The sequence below is a fragment of the Mya arenaria genome, chromosome 14, assembly GCF_026914265.1.
Source record: "Mya arenaria isolate MELC-2E11 chromosome 14, ASM2691426v1".
Taxonomy (NCBI): Eukaryota; Metazoa; Mollusca; class Bivalvia; order Myida; family Myidae; genus Mya; species Mya arenaria.
The window spans coordinates 17,006,918-17,023,152 of NC_069135.1; the positions used below are offsets into that span (position 1 = coordinate 17,006,918).

At 34.6% G+C, this 16,235-nt stretch overlaps 2 protein-coding genes across 5 annotated transcripts in view; one reads left to right on the forward strand and one right to left on the reverse strand.

Moving 5' to 3' along the window:
- Nucleotides 1-4,329, reverse strand: part of LOC128218473 (neuroglian-like) — a 37,934-nt gene extending 33,605 nt beyond the window's left edge. The window contains exons 1-3 of one of the 3 annotated variants that reach the window (XM_052926144.1): nucleotides 4,278-4,329; nucleotides 2,639-2,698; nucleotides 312-420 (exon numbers count right to left, since the gene is read on the reverse strand). In XM_052926144.1, the coding sequence (XP_052782104.1) occupies nucleotides 312-420; nucleotides 2,639-2,690 (161 nt within the window). In that variant the 5' untranslated portion in view covers nucleotides 2,691-2,698; nucleotides 4,278-4,329. The other 2 variants (XM_052926143.1, XM_052926145.1) reach the window with 2 other exon arrangements.
- A 3,159-nt stretch (nucleotides 4,330-7,488) lies between these two features.
- LOC128217379 (hepatocyte growth factor receptor-like) overlaps nucleotides 7,489-16,235 on the forward strand; it is a 43,046-nt gene continuing 34,299 nt past the window's right edge. Inside the window, exons 1-4 of one of the 2 annotated variants that reach the window (XM_052924506.1) lie at nucleotides 7,489-7,890; nucleotides 11,995-12,989; nucleotides 13,196-13,402; nucleotides 15,695-15,826. In XM_052924506.1, coding sequence (XP_052780466.1) covers nucleotides 7,758-7,890; nucleotides 11,995-12,989; nucleotides 13,196-13,402; nucleotides 15,695-15,826 — 1,467 coding nt within the window. In that variant the 5' untranslated portion in view covers nucleotides 7,489-7,757. The remainder of the gene's footprint in view (nucleotides 7,891-11,994; nucleotides 12,990-13,195; nucleotides 13,403-15,694; nucleotides 15,827-16,235) is intronic. The other variant, XM_052924507.1, reaches the window with a different exon arrangement.

Genomic DNA, 16,235 nt, shown 5'->3' on the forward strand with positions numbered 1-16,235 from the left:
GTATTTTTGTCATATTGTGCAGACAAGACCAGGTCTACTGACCAACCAACATTTGCAAAACTATATATCCCTTTTTTCCCCCGGAGGGCATCATAAAGCTTCTTTTTCAATAATTTACAACTTCATTTTTACAGTATTTTTTGTACAGTTTCCATATTAACACACTCTTTAAAATGACTTTGTAAACATCAACTAATTACTACAATCATGTATAAAGGCAGCAGAATTCAGTAAATGATAATGTTGCAATGTAGATAAAAGAACGGAACTAAAGAAAAGTCCTTATATAGTTCAATGATTATTTGCATTACATGGGCTTCGGTATGCCATCAGCTATACAAGTTATGACCACAGATTCCCCAGCCTTGTAAAAGATGTCTTTATCTTTGGGGTGCTGAATCATATTAGGGGGTCTGTTGACTGAAATGTAAAATCAAAAATGAAGTTAAGACAGTTTAAAGTCATGTAACATTTAAATAATTAAATATCATCTTTTGTTAACGTTCATCATCAGAGCTAATTAAAGTTTAAGCCAGCGTAATTGAATATACAAAATGATGGATTACTTTATTAATGTAACAATTTTGCATATATTGTTTTATAAAGTTAATGTTTATAATGATAGATATATTTTCAACAAGTTCTAGCAATCATTATGTCATTAAATCATCAAGTTGCTTGTAATCAATGTATTAATTTATCAAAATGGCTTTGAGTGGCAAAAAGAAAAATCAACAGCTGTTTTAAGTCTAAATATCAAATATACTCTTTATTTAGAAAAAAGAGTAAATTCTATATACCAGATATAAGGATTAAATTACTGGCGATTAATATTCAAATATTGAACTGTCCTGGAAGCAGAAATTATTTTATTATGTACTCAGACCCCTGGCATAAACTAGAGCTGTCACAGGAGTGACGAATACCCCCAAATGCCGCCTGGACACAGGAATGGCAAACCATTCCTATGAAAAGAGGCCATAACTCCAAGGTTACTGCACATTGCATCTTCTTTTATCATGCATGTATTGTTTGTCCGGAAACCGTTTTTCTATTTTCGTAACAGTGCACAAAAACCTTTACTCCACTGGCCCCATTTTCAATCACAAGCATTGTCTTCACAGAGGCTGCCTATACAGCAAGTTTCATCACAATATCTCATGCCCAATTAAAGTTGAAAATTGAAGCAGAAACCATTTTTCTATTTTAGTGACAGTGACCTTGACCTTGGCCCCACCAGCCCCAATATCGAACTTGACCTGTATCTTCTGATGTTACACCTGTGTACCAAAAAATGTTCATATCTGTCAAGCCTTTCATGAGTTATCGTCCGGAAACCATTTTTCTATTTTTAGTAACAGTGACCTTGACCCCACCAGCCCCAATATCGAACTTGATCAGTATCTTCTGATGTTACACCTGTGTACCAAAAATTGTTCAAATCCGTTTAGCCTTTCATGAGTTATCGTCCAGAAACCGTTTTTCTTTTTTTAGTAACAGTGACCTTGGCCTTGGCCCCACCAGCCCCAATATCGAACTTGACCTGTATCTTCTGATGTTACACCTGTTTACCAAAAAAATTTTAAATCTGTCAAGCCTTTCATGTGTTATCATGCGGAAACCGTTTTTCTATTTTTAGTAACAGTGACCTTGACCTTGGCCCCACCGGCCCCAATATCGAACTTGACCTGTATCTTCTGATGTTACACCTGTGTACCAAATTTTTTTCAAATCTGTCAAGCCTTTCATGAGTTATCGTCCGGAAACCGTTTTTTTTCTATTTTTAGTAACAGTGACCTTGACCTTGGCCCCACCAGCCCCAATATCGAACTTGACCTGTATCTTCTGATGTTACACCTGTGTACCTAAAAATGTTCAAATCTGTCAAGCCTTTCATGAGTTATCGTCCGGAAACCATTTTTCTATTTTTAGTAACAGTGACCTTGACCCCACAAGCCCCAATATCTAACTTGACCTGTATCTTCTGATGCTACACCTGTGTACCAAATTTTTTTCAAATCTGTCAAGCCTTTCATGAGTTATCGTCCAGAAACCGTTTTTCTATTTTTAGTAACAGTGACCTTGACCTTGGCCCCACCAGCCTCAATATCGAACTTAACCTTATCTTCTGATGTTACACCTGTGTACCAAAATTTTTTCAAATCTGTCAAGCCTTTCATGAGTTATCGTCCGGAAACCGTTTTTCTATTTTTAGTAACAGTGACCTTGACCTTGGCCCCACCAGCCCCAATATCGAACCTGACCTGTATCTTCTGATGTTACACCTGTGTACCAAAATTTTTTCAAATCTGTCAAGCCTTTCATGAGTTATCATCCGGAAACCATGAAAACCGACAGACCGACCGACCGACAGACAGACTGTAAGTTCGGCATTTTTAAATGGTGCTAACGAAATTGTGGTTGACAGCATTTGCTACCAGACAGAGTATTATTGAGGGGTTCAATTCAACCTGCTAGTTATTTCTTTATTTGTAAATATTAACAAATGTACAGGCCAAGAGAGAGAGAGAGAGAGAGAGAGAGAGTAGGCCTGTTACAACTGGAGGACTTACAAAAACATGTTTTGAAAAAATATGTAAAGGTCATAACTAACATAAAAATTAGTAAAACAATATACCTGCATGCGTGTGCATAGCACACAGTAAAACCAGGAACACTCTCACAATCATCTTGACATCTGAAATACAGAAAGGATGAGAAAAATTTAATATGTACATTCCGTTTTAATTTCTTATAAGTTACTCTTTGAGCAGTGCACACAAGAATCATGGCAGCATGTTGTTAATCAAACCAAATTTTACTATCAATTATTGGATCAATGATCCTATTAATAATCAAATATTTTTATGCCCATACAAACCCTTTCTTTTCTGCATTTAAGTTTAATTATTTTATAGCTTCAATTTTATTCAGGAGTCTTCTGACTTGTCTGTTGTGGTACTTTTAATAATTTGCATGTGCAGCTTTGAATAATGAAATAAATAAACAATTGAAGTTTCTAAAAGGGTTTAAGGAATCATTTTTAGATATGTGGGGCATTTATTTCTGAGATTCAGACACAAGACTGATGAGTTACACTATGGAATTGTATCAAGATTCCTTTAGATAAGAGTGTGAAGGGGAGTCTGCCGTATTGTTTTCATGGGTTATCATGTGGATTCAAAAGGGCAGTAACCAATGACTATGTATAGACGACCAAAACTCAAAACATCTACAATATAAAAGTTATGGAGGAAACCATTAATGTGCACAATGGTTTGACTTTGTATTCATTTTAAGATGTCCAGTCAACTCAGCTCTATAATGTTTTCGGCGGATGGAAACGTGATGATGATGATGTTGTTATTGTGTTGGTCACTCCTTAAATATAGCAGTGGTTGAACAACAGCATGTTCACAACACAAGACTGGTCTGTGTTCAAGCAGTTCAGAACAAGCAATGACTTTGAAGCCAAGACACACCATTTTATAACATATATTATATCTTACATACTTTGTAATGTAAAATACATATTTGCTGAATAAATGTAACTTCAGTATTAAAATAAACAATTTTGTTGTGACAGATTTTTACAAATATATCAAACTATATTTAAGTTGACATCACCCCATCAACTCAAAGGCAGCTGAAAGCGGATTAGTTTTTTTTATATTATTGTGGTTGATAACAAAGGAAAATGTATAGTTAATAATTCTTTTTCAGTCTTTGGTCAGTCTCATAAAAAGGAAAAATAAAATGTCTTTAAATATTCTATATACATGTACATTTTTAGGAACGATGTCATATAGGATCGATTGTGACATGAAGACAAACTTATCACATTAAATTTTGAGAATTTTTATAATCATAATAGTAAAACAAAAGTAGGCCAAAATGGACTAGGCCAAACTGGTAACTTGTTGATTGGGCCCAGTTCCCCGGATTCTTTTAGATTGGACCTTCATGATCACCTGATTACAGTACTATGATTATTTGATATATATGCTGGGACAAATCAAATTGTCACAATGACAGATGGACAGTGCTTCATTTTGAGATCATGTAGTGATCAGGTTCTTTGAACTTTTAGTGACTCATTACAAAATAAACATTGATCAAGGTGTGCTCAAGGTGTGACAATGGTCTATTATCACATCAAATTAAAACTTACAATTGATAAAAATCGTAAAAGCGGTAAACGATACTTGCTTTTTGTCGTAGACAATCGTTTAAATACATGAAATAAAGTTCGCCAAGTTATCTTATTTCCGGTTTACCTGAGTGTCCGCCATTAGTACAGAAAATACAGGTAAATTTTACGGTTACAGACCACTATTTTGCTTGGGCTACATGGTAGCAGACAACGGTTTTAAACAATATGTGATGAGGCATTCACTTTACCACTCTTACGTCTAATTAAGGACTATGCTCTTTATGTTACATGGAAGAAATCAAAGTAAATGGTTATTAAAATTAACAAAAGAAAGGGACTTAACAGAATCTTGTATTGACTTATTTAACACTGCCTCCAACGTGATGTAGATCCGCATGCCATTCACGATTCATACACTCCTGCAATTAGAGCCAGTGACACAAGTATCTGTTATGTTTATAACCAGAAGCTGGGATAAATAAAAAAATTAACCATACTCACAGCCAGCGACAGGTGCTGAAATGGAAGATCTGTGTTGGGGAACGTCATTATATTTAAAAGATGTTGAGATCCCCCATTGAAACTCGATCAGCCTGTATATTATAACTGACAAAACATCCCCAAGATTCGAGAATTCCATTGGGTTAGATACCGTATAATGTAAAAGAAGAAACACCGTGTAAGGTCACCTGATGGTATTTACGAAGAGCTGAAGGATGACGTCACTCCGATAAAGAAGTTTAAAGAACTCCTACAAAGGCGAATTAAACTACTCGAGTTGTCCGCAACAAGTATGCGCGTGCCTATGCCCAAAACCAAAACATGGCTCTAAAACGTAGTTATTACTTGCTGACTGTGGATGAAGAACTCCGGCTTCATTGTCAACATTTATACGTTTTTGGTTATATTTTAAGGTGAACATTCATGTACTTAAAAAAACAACAACTCATTTTAACTTAGAAAATATTATCTCTGAACCTATATGTTTTATGAAAAACAGCTACAGACACACACTTATTAAAAAGTAATCTCAGACCACCTTACCTGTGCTCTGGGTACCGTAAATTTATTTTCAAGGCTCGTCAAGCAAGAAACACCTATAACAGAAATAAGATCATGGCAAACTGGTCAAGCAAAACAAAGTTCAGAAATCTTAAAACCAAGGTCAAAAGAGAATCCATACAGTAGCTGTTTATTTCCAAGAACGGTTTAGTGGAGGACCCAAATCTTAAGGCTTCTGGCCGACAATTAAATATTTTCTTTCATAAAAACTTTCAAACAAATCGGATAACTCAATGATACTCAAAGACAACACAGAAAATTTGGTTTCTGATCAAAAGCTGGTGGCAAATAAAAGGAACTTATTTATCACCAATTTAACCGAAGCTATTGGAATAACTGGAATTCAGTTCAAAGATAAACATCATAGTCTTGTAAAAATACAGGAAATTGCCAAATGTCACCAGATTTTCATTCCAACCGTTCAACAATAATGATATTGGAAAATAATAATATATGTTAATTCCAAATAGCAAACGGAATAGATCTGATTCCTCCCCAAATCATCTGGAAAAAAAACAACTTCCCATCCGAAATGGCCAGTGAAATCATAAGCTAAGGATCATTTCCAAATATTCTTAAGCAGCTAATACAAATTACCCCTATTTTCATTATTTAAAGATTACCCTTTTATAGAAAATAAACTTTTATCAGTCAGTATTTTAGCATCAGTGTTCAAACTATATGAACGGGTCATAAGTTAGCACTGACTGATAAGTTATTTTGAGTTTTTTTTTCATCCTTGCCAGAACAACATATGGATGTCAAACTATCCTGTGAAGCTGAAGCATAACTTGTCAGAATATTCATGTTAGTTGAAACAGAAATTGTGCATGTGTGCTCATATGCCAAAACTTCAGATCTATATATACTCTAGCTATAGATTGGAGTGCACAACTGAATACTTAGTAATACACAGGTTGCGGACATGTTTGTAAGCACAAATGTTGTACTAGTATTTTCTATTTCAGTATTTTCTGCATGTAGATCTAAAGCAGAACGCGCGTTATGTAGCTTGCAAGCATGAGAAAATAACATTACGAGCAACAGCGACATATAATTCATTATTATGCAATTATTAATACACCAGTTTTTATTTACTTTTAAATATTCATTTCGCGCAGTCTCACAATGTATGAAAGTTAAAAAATTAGTGCAACTTACCTCTTCATGGTGAAACCATGAGTTTCTTTGGGACCATTGCGAGTTGAATGTTCTGTGTTCAGTTTTTTAGTGCCAATATATATCTTTGGAAAATATTTCGTTTTTAGGCTGATTTAAAAGGTTTAAAGTCAAACTTTTATTAATGTGACGAGTTTGAATTAATACATATAGCCGGCTTTTTTTATGACAATTCTGATTTAACGAGTAAATACAATTATCACAATCAACTAGAGATTTCTAAACATCAAAAACAATACAAATAATTATAGTCTTATTGCCTCTCCGTCTTCCACAACCCGTCTTTAATAATATGCCGACTGTTTTCCCGCCACTCACACGCCAATAAGCTAGATGGTGTAATCATGAATTGGTGGCCTGTATATTCAATATCGTGTCTGACTGGTATTAATCTGTATATGTGCGTAGCTTTATTTGAAATACGATGTTTAAATAAATCGGTATCAAATATTCGCGGCCCCATTGCCGTTACTAGCCAAAATATTGGGGATGCGGGCGCAGCCCAACTCGACTCCTACGCGCATGTACTATTATTTTAAACATTAAACGTTTTTAGAAAAACGTACGCGCAAACTGTATTTATTATGCACCAGTCAATTGTAACCACGCCCCCAGGTTCGGGGAATAGCGGGGACTTTGACTTTCGGTCCAGCCAACCCCGGGTAAAATCTCCGCCCTGCGGGGACGAACTGATGGTCAATTCAATCCCCGCCAAATGCCCCCGCTATATTTTGCGCGAAGACAAAACCACCACATTCACCCGGCACTTCGGGTCCACCTGAAAGGTAAAACACGGCCCATTTCACTGGCTATCCCCAGTATACCCGGGGGTTGGGGGTACAATTGACTGGTGTATCACAGTCGATCACCGTTGACTCGAACTCGCTCGCCTCGAATTTCTTGTTAGCTGCGCCTCGAATTGAATGTTAAGAATTAAAATTTAAATAATGCCTAACTATTCTATGTGTTTCACCTCTGTCCCATGTTTTACATTACACAAACATATCTGACCAGGATAAAAAACACACATCCCAAAACATGTTGTGTGCCCCTTTCCTTGTTGCAATATTTTCTTTGGGGTTCTTTAACTGAAATGCGGAAGTAACAAACATCAACAACGACTTTCTTTTCTCAGCTACCTGCATTACCGAATCCAAAATAATAGAAACAAGACAAATACCTATTGCCAGGTTATCGACTCAGACAAACACAGTAGTTTTTAACCTGAACTGAAATCTGAAAGTGTCAAAATTCAAATAAACAGAATGATCTGATCACACTGTTACTGGTAGCTTTAAAGTTTAAGTAATCGCATGTTTAGATATGTTATGACTGGGATTTGTATTCTGAAGAGCTTTTCAAAATGACATATTTATCGTGGTATTGTGTGTTGCTGGCTTCGATGATTACAGGACTTGGAGTAGTTAGATGTCTAGACCTTCACAAATTTACCTCTACAAAGCCATTAACAAGACTTTCATTTGATCCAAATGCAGGTGACTACTTTTTAATATTTTTTTAATAGAATTATTGAAAATATCTACTTCTACAAAATACTGGCTGAAGGTTTATTTACCTGTCTTTATCCGTTTTAGTTAATTTAGTGTCTGTTATTTCTGTGGTTTACTGTATAGCTACAATAATGAGCGATCAGGGATACTCTTTATTATTTAGACATTTCTTATGTATCCCTGTAATGCTACAACTCTCTACCATTTAACAACGTGCGAAATGATATACTGTAATAATATGCATTGATGTTGAATAATAATGACAAAGTTGTTCAATTTTTATCCGACAGTGATCTGAACTGGATTAAATTGGTCATTAGAGTTGTTATTTTCACATTACTATATTATGGGTCACGAATACCGTTATACATGTACACAACCAGTCAGATTTGTCCCAGATTTACCGATATCGGGATACTTGATAAACAATCGACACTTGTACGTGTTTTATGATAACTTAACATAATTTTTGGGCATACTGACATAACTTAATATGTGTTTAATAGTAGGCAATAATATTTTCGTAGAAATTTGAATTTATAACGTAGATAATTTAAAATTGTGGTCGCGAGGATTCTCTGCGCAAGGACAGCTTGCTACTTTTTGCTGGGATGGTGGACGTCACGAGTCTGCCATATTAAACAAATCGTCAAAAGACTCGTTGACGGCCATTTAGGTGGACTAGTTTACTGTACTGATAATTTAATAAGGCTAAAAATAATGTTGTGCTTCCTGAAACATGCTGACAAAAACAGGCTAGGAAGGTAGGGAATCATATTTTGGATCATTATTTTATTGTGTGCAAAGTATACATATATCTTTATATTGTTTACAAACATACAACCATCTGAAATCAATGATGCCAAGAAAGTACCGTAATTCACCTAAGAGTTCGGACACCTTAAATTAATTATTTTTTTCGCTGTCCGAATACATAGAAAATGACCATTTTTACATTTTATTTACATGTTTGTTTAACCTGCCTTTTTTCTTCATGTTTGCATTTTACCACTTATTAATTTATCCGTAGTAATCAATGGTCATAAACTTATTTATTACGCTTATAAGTGTAAATCCTTCATCAAGTTAATTAAAACACCATTTCATACATGCATTGAACTGAATAAACACATTCTATCGGCTTCAGATCAAAGAGTCACACTGTGTGACGTCACATAACTTACAGTTATACCCACGAGGATCTCGTGGAGAGCATGGACATTGCTATGCAGGATTAATGTATAACTGTACGATTATTGATTCTTACAGTCTATAAGTGAGGTACAAGTTTGAAAGTTTATTGGCAGATCGTTTTACAAACATGTCATGTCTATGTTTTCTTAATCCCTTGTTGTTTCTTTAATCCTCCAATAAATATATCACACTTCCTTTTCAACAGGCAATAAATCGTTTAGGATGGGTAGTAACTAATTAACTTCTCACCCTGTTGTATACGATATAATCTAGCCAGGCATTGTAAAGATAAAAATCAATAATCTTCGTCTGTGAAACTTGGTAACTGTGAAAGTTATGATTGATGTCCTTTGGGTGTCCAAAAATTAGGTATGCAAAATAAATTATTTTGGAAAATAATTATGGGTGTCCGAATATTTAGAGTGTCCGAACTCTTTATAGGTGAATTACGGTAACACAATACAAGTAAATTGTATAACCTTGAATAAAATATACTGGCTAAAGTCATAAAGCTGAACACTTTTTGATTTTTTTTACAATTATCTAGAATAGTTTTTGTTGTAGCAAGTTAAAATTTGTATGAAACATCTTTGGTTAATGTGACAACATCTGTCACATAAAGGTTCATGATCTAATCAATTTTATGTCGAAAATCTTATGGACAGTTAATCACCTATCAATTTGTGCTATGGAAGGCACAAATACCGAACACTTGAAATGCGAAAATGCATGGTTATACAGTTATAAAAATATAATTAATAAGTATGCTATATTAAATAAACACTTAGCTGCAAAGTTGTTTATTTTTTCATCTGTTTTTTAAAACATGCAATTTAAATATAAAGCGTGATTTCTATTTACAAATATCTTGAATGTAGGTCAACATAACTACGTATAAGAACATTGAATGGCAATTTTAGGGAAATACTCTATGAAACACGACTTAAACTTCAACATTTCAGTGTAAATTTTCCAAAATTGATGGACAGGAAGCTCATACTTTCAGTTTTAAGTTCTTAATGGAAGCCCTTGAATGTTGAGCTCATGGAATTGATGTTAAAAATATATTTGGCGTGTCTTACCAGAGCAAAGGGTACTAATTTTAAAGTGCTAGGTTATTTTCCCCCGCCGAATCAAAGGTTTCGGGAGGGGGTGTATTGTTTTTGCGTTGTCCAACCGTAATGTTTTCCTTGATGAAATCATGGAGTTACATGTAGTTAAAACTTGGTCACATGGTTGAAAATGAGGTCACTAGGTCATATCTTAGAATTTTTTTGTCCGGAATGGAAATGATTAGTCGGATTATGTTCATACTTGGTCATGATGTATCTCTTGATGAAATATGGACTGCTTGTAAAAGTGGGGCACATGGGGTCAAAAACTAGGTCACTAGGTCAAATCTTAGAAAAAAAATTGAAACACATTAGAGGCATTATGTATGGTTTAATTTTCATGAAACTTGATTAGAATGTTTTCCTTGATGAACTCTTGGACATGTTTTAAACTGAGTAACATGTGATCAAAAATTAGGTCACTAGGTCAATCTTTCAAAAATCTTGTTCGAAACTATTATATGGTGATAATTGGTCGGATTATGTTCAAACAAAGTCAGAATGTTCTCTTTGGTTAAATTTCGAATGTGTTTTAAAAGTGGGTCATAAGGGTCAAAAACATGGTCAATAGGTCAAATCTTGGGAACACACTAGAGGCAATCTATTATTCATGAAACTTATTCAGACTGTTTTCCTTGATTATTGTTGAATAGTTTGAAACTGGGTCACATGGGGTCAGAAACCAGGTCAGTAGGTGAAATCTTTGAAAAATTGTGTCCCGAACCAAATATTGTTGTTAAATAGTCAGTTTTGGTTCAAATTTGGTCAGAATGTTTGCCTTAATGAAATCTTACATGAGTTTTGAAATTGGTCACATGGGTTCAAAAACTAGGTCACTAGGTCATATCTTACAGAAATCTTGGGAACACTCTAGAGGCAATACATCTGCTCTAATTTCTTATGTTTGGCTTGAAGAAATCTTGAAATAGTTTGAAACTAGTAGGTCATGTGGGGTCAAAAATGAGGTCACTGTGTCAAATCTTAAAAAAAAACTTGTGGACACTCTAGAGGCTATATTTTTTGGCAATATATCAGACCAGTCTTCATGAAACTTTATCAGAATGCTTGCCTTGATGAAATCTTAGATTAGTTTGGAACTGGATAACATGGAGTCACAAACTAGGTTTCTTGGTCAATGCTACATTATATACATTTTTTTTTTACAGTTGAAAGGCAATTTGATAAGGTGTGAAAAACCGTTAATCACTGTTTACCCATGACTGATATTAGTTGATAAGGGCATGTGAGAAGATAATTATGAGAAGTTCATTGATATAAATGTAAATGAGTTATAAAAATATGAATAAACACTACCATATTGATCCAACACCGGAATCTCTGAAAAGAATTCCTTCTTGTCTTTGCAATATGGCAATTTTGTAAAAATAAACATTTCTATTTATTCATTCATTGATATTTCTTTTACATTTTACATTTAGTATATGACAGCCTTTGAATATATGAGCGATTTTCACAACGCAACCCATAATCGGTGTCTTAGTAAACAGTCGGTTTGACAACTTCAAACTTAAAATACACTGAAAGATATTTCAAAACAGATTGAAAATTCAAATTCGGGTCATTCGAAACATCGGTTCCCTCAAAGTTTTGGCTTGGTCCCTGGTGCCCTCGAGCGATCACAGTTTTACTGTATCATATTAATGAATGATATCACATAAAAAACAGGAATTATGCATGTTTGAAAGACTGTCATAGATAATATGTATAACTTAGATAATATGTATAACTTATTTATTATTCATTTGTTATTCATTTTTTTCAGGTAAACTCTTTGTTGGGGGTGAAAATATTATTTATCAGTTAGATGAAAACTTGAGTCAAAAAGACAAAGCAAAGGAGACTAAAGTGATTGGTCCTCGGTTTCATTCTGATAAATGCTTTCCTGATCCAGTGAGCTGTCCTGGAAATAGAGCATACAAAGCAAATATTGTGAAGATATTAATTGTTAACAGTGTTCACAAGTATGCATTAGCATGTGGCTCAATACAACAAGGAGTCTGTATGGTATATCCGTACAATGACGTGGAAAATCCTTTAGAATTTGATGATGTAACGGATCACGCTACTTATCTTGGTAGCGAAGCATCTTCCTTTGCATTTTTTGGAACCCCACCAACTTATATTAATTCTTCAAACAGACTAGTTTATGCTGCTATTGCTACAAATGATCGTATTGATGCGCGCTTTTCGCCAAAGACAATCTCAACAAGGGAAGTGATTTATAACAGTACACATCGGCAAATGCAGTACTTTTATGATAATGTTAATCTCAATGAACACAGTTATATCAATGTATTTCCCTCGAGCCAATCAAGATTCCGAGCAAAGTACATATACGGATTTGAAAATGGGGGATATGGCTATTTTGTATCCATTCAACCAATAGACCCTGATCTTTCCAAAACAACTTACCACACTAAATTAGTACAGTTCTGTCTGGATGACAATCAGTACAAAACCTACATTGAAACAACCTTAAAATGTGGAGACAGTCAAGATTACACCATTGCCACAGCAGCCTTTGCTGAAAAAAGTGAAACTGACAGCACCTTAGCCATCAGTTTTGTGCGACCTTTACGGTCGGGATCTCTTGACATAGATCCAGCATTTGGGACAAGAATATGTAATTTTTCCATGAAGGAAGTGAGGTCCCACTTTGTTGAGTTGAGGGAGATGTGCTCCGAGGGTGTGGCCGGGTTTTACCCCTGGTGGATTCAAGGCTCAATACAGAGCTGTCAGGCACAGCTTGGTGGACCAGTAAGTTACATTATGCCTTTTCTTGTACTGTAAAAGAAACTGAGAAAATCTTTGTTTATGACTAGGTGAAGGAAATATCTATTTACCTATCAACATGAGTTAAAATTAGTATTACAAAAGGAATTGATATACAGGTTATTACTAGCAATATGTGTAGGTGTGGTTAAGCTTTTGTGGAAAACTATAGTGTGTTATCCAACTTTAAGTTCACAGACACATCGTACTGTGCATATGACAAACGCCAAACAAAGGCTGTGGCTGGGGACCCGAAAGCTGAAAACTCAGTGCTGTCAGCCACGGCGGACATCTGTGTGGATGAGGTTGTTACTTCGCTTATCCTCACAGTGCAGCTGAACCATCCTATAGCAGTGCTAGGGACATCCGACGGACACATGATGAAGGTAAATCAGAAGGTAATGTCTCCCTCATACGCTCCTTTTGTTGTGCTAGCTAGATCATCTGCAGGGCTTTCAAAGTGATTGAAAGTACTGAAGCTCACCAGCTTGGTCAGGTACTGGGGAAAAGGCTTGTGGGACTTGCTCAAAATTTAAATTTTACTTCAAAGGGCATGTGTACAGTTTAACCTCATGAAACCTAATAACAATTATAATTAAGATTTAGTGAATAAATGGTGAATCATTTACTTATTTTTAAACCTGTTCCTTTGATATAGGTGAGTGTCAGAAGCTTGAAATTCTAAAAATCTGGGTTGGGAATACGCAAAAATTAACAGACATAGAATGCTTTCATTGCATCAGAAGTGTTATTCATTATAAAATCAATTTGATGATGCTTAATGAAAGCCCTGCAATTGTAGATGACTTAAAATTTTCATTACATTTTAATTCTTTAAATTTCTTTTTCAGAGTATTAAAGTATGCTATTGAGCTAACTCTTATCATTTAATAATTGTTTATTAATTGTACCATTTTATCAAATTGAAATTAGAGGCTGTTTGAGTTTCATCATTAATATTCCAATATATATGGACATGTATTCATTGCATACATATATACATATGATATTGAGTGAATCAACCTTTAACGAAAAATAATTTATCACATCATCATGATTAAAGTTGTAATTCCTGGGAATATTTGATCTTGCCATAATTTGTGTGTACAATGATTTAGAGAAAGTAGGCCATACATTTATGTGTTTGAACAATTATGGGCATAAATACAAAATACTGTTAACAAATAAATGGCAGAGTAATTAACTACATCCTGTTCTTGTATGATTTTCCACCACCTAAGGATAAACTGTACTACTGGTATTTGATTCTAGGTATGTCAGAGTGATGATTAACTGTTACAGTATGGCTTTTGTTTAATATCAAAATCCCAATCATAACCATGAGTTATTTTTAGCAAAATTTTATGTATAAGATTATTTCTTTGCAATTCATTAAATGCACCAAGTCTTTATTTTGCACTTCAACATTTCTAGACGTTTTTTGTCTGGTACAGGATTCTCCAGTTCTCAAGATTTTTGTTTACATGATTTATAAACACATTAGGTAATAGTTCCTGCTTTCCTAAGTTTGTTTACAACGTTGTCTTGTTTGGCACTCTGTTGTGTTGTCTTGTCTGGCCTGCAGAAATTACATTCCTGCTCAACGCGCATCCCCACCAGAAGACTAACACCTTAATATAACATATGCACAATCTGTGCTGGAGGTGTGCATGGAGCAGGTGTGTAAGGTAGATCTCCCTTTCCTTGAATTGTTTCAACTGCATGCAAGTAGAGAGGAAGAAAATTTGTAGAAATAAATTTTTACTATGCTTTTCAGTTTAAATACAGATGAAATTTATTCACATGTGTATATAAAATTCTGTATTTGAATTTAAATCTAGTTTTACCACTGTAAAACATAAGAATTCATTTTCTGTACAGACAATATTGTTGCATATTGATTTAGAATCCTTATGAGTCTGTTACCTTGATATGTTGAGAAGCCTTAAATGACCTCAGTCTGTTACCTGGCAGCGCTTTCTCTGCCTATCTTGGGAAAAATACCTTAGACATTTTGGGAACATTTGCATCGCGAATATACCGAAATTGGAAAATTTTACAGTTAAAAGAACAAGCTTTTCAGTCTCCTGAGAATGAGAAAATTATTAAATATTAGTTTCTTTTCCCTTTCAAAAGACCAAGAACGGCTTATATATCAATCCTTGAGGTGTAAATAACTATTGCAATAAATCATGACAGATAATGTTTCAAACTGAACTCTGAATGTGAAGAAAATCAATGATTTCTGAATTCATTATCCCCAAAACTTTACATCACATAATCTATTAGGATGTTGAATTAACCAAAGACTTTCATTGGAAATATATATATATAAATATATCTTACTTTGAATGTTGGTTTTTTCAAAAGATTGGGAAAAATATCATATATTTTGCTTTGGAAATGGGTCCGATAGTCTATCCCGTGGGTACTATAGAAAAAGCCCTGCCTGAGCACGTTTGGAAGCCTTGAAATACCTCAGTCTGTTACCTGGAGCAGCCTTAAATGACCTCAGTCTGTTACCTGGAGAAGCCTTAAATGACCTCAGTCTGTTACCTGGAGAAGCCTTAAATGACCTCAGTCTGTTACCTGGAGAAGCCTTAAATGACCTCAGTCTGTTACCTGGACAATAAGCAATGGCAGGCATTTTGACTCCTTCTATTAACTTTCATAACCATGTTCGTTTACAGTCCAGCATGAAAGGTGGCTCATGTATAAACAACTCTGCCTACATGAAGTACAAGATTGGCAATGAGTCCATACTGCAGGATATGGCCCTCAGCTCGGACCTGGAGTTTGCGTTTGTCCTAACAAATACATCAGTAAGTAAATTAATTTTATGCTAAAATGTTCATTTAATTACATAAAAGTGACAGACTGAATGATCAATGGTTCACCTGTAATCACCTCTGCTTTGACTGTTAAACTGACAATACCCTATTAAAGATTTTAGCAAGCAATATTCACAGCACCATATATGCATTGAAGTAGATAGTTACTATTTTTGTCTGTTATAAATGACCTTCCCATTTTTAAAGTCATTGGTTTTTTAAATTTCATCAAAATTAAAGATAGAAACTGCTTTCTTTATTTGTACAAATATCCATTCACTTGTTATATCTTAATTATCATTGAAACGAAAAATTTAATTTGGCATGTTTAAAATTGTTAGAAAAAAACATCATCCAAATTCATTTATTTGCATTGACTGAGAGATTAAGCACAAGTTTG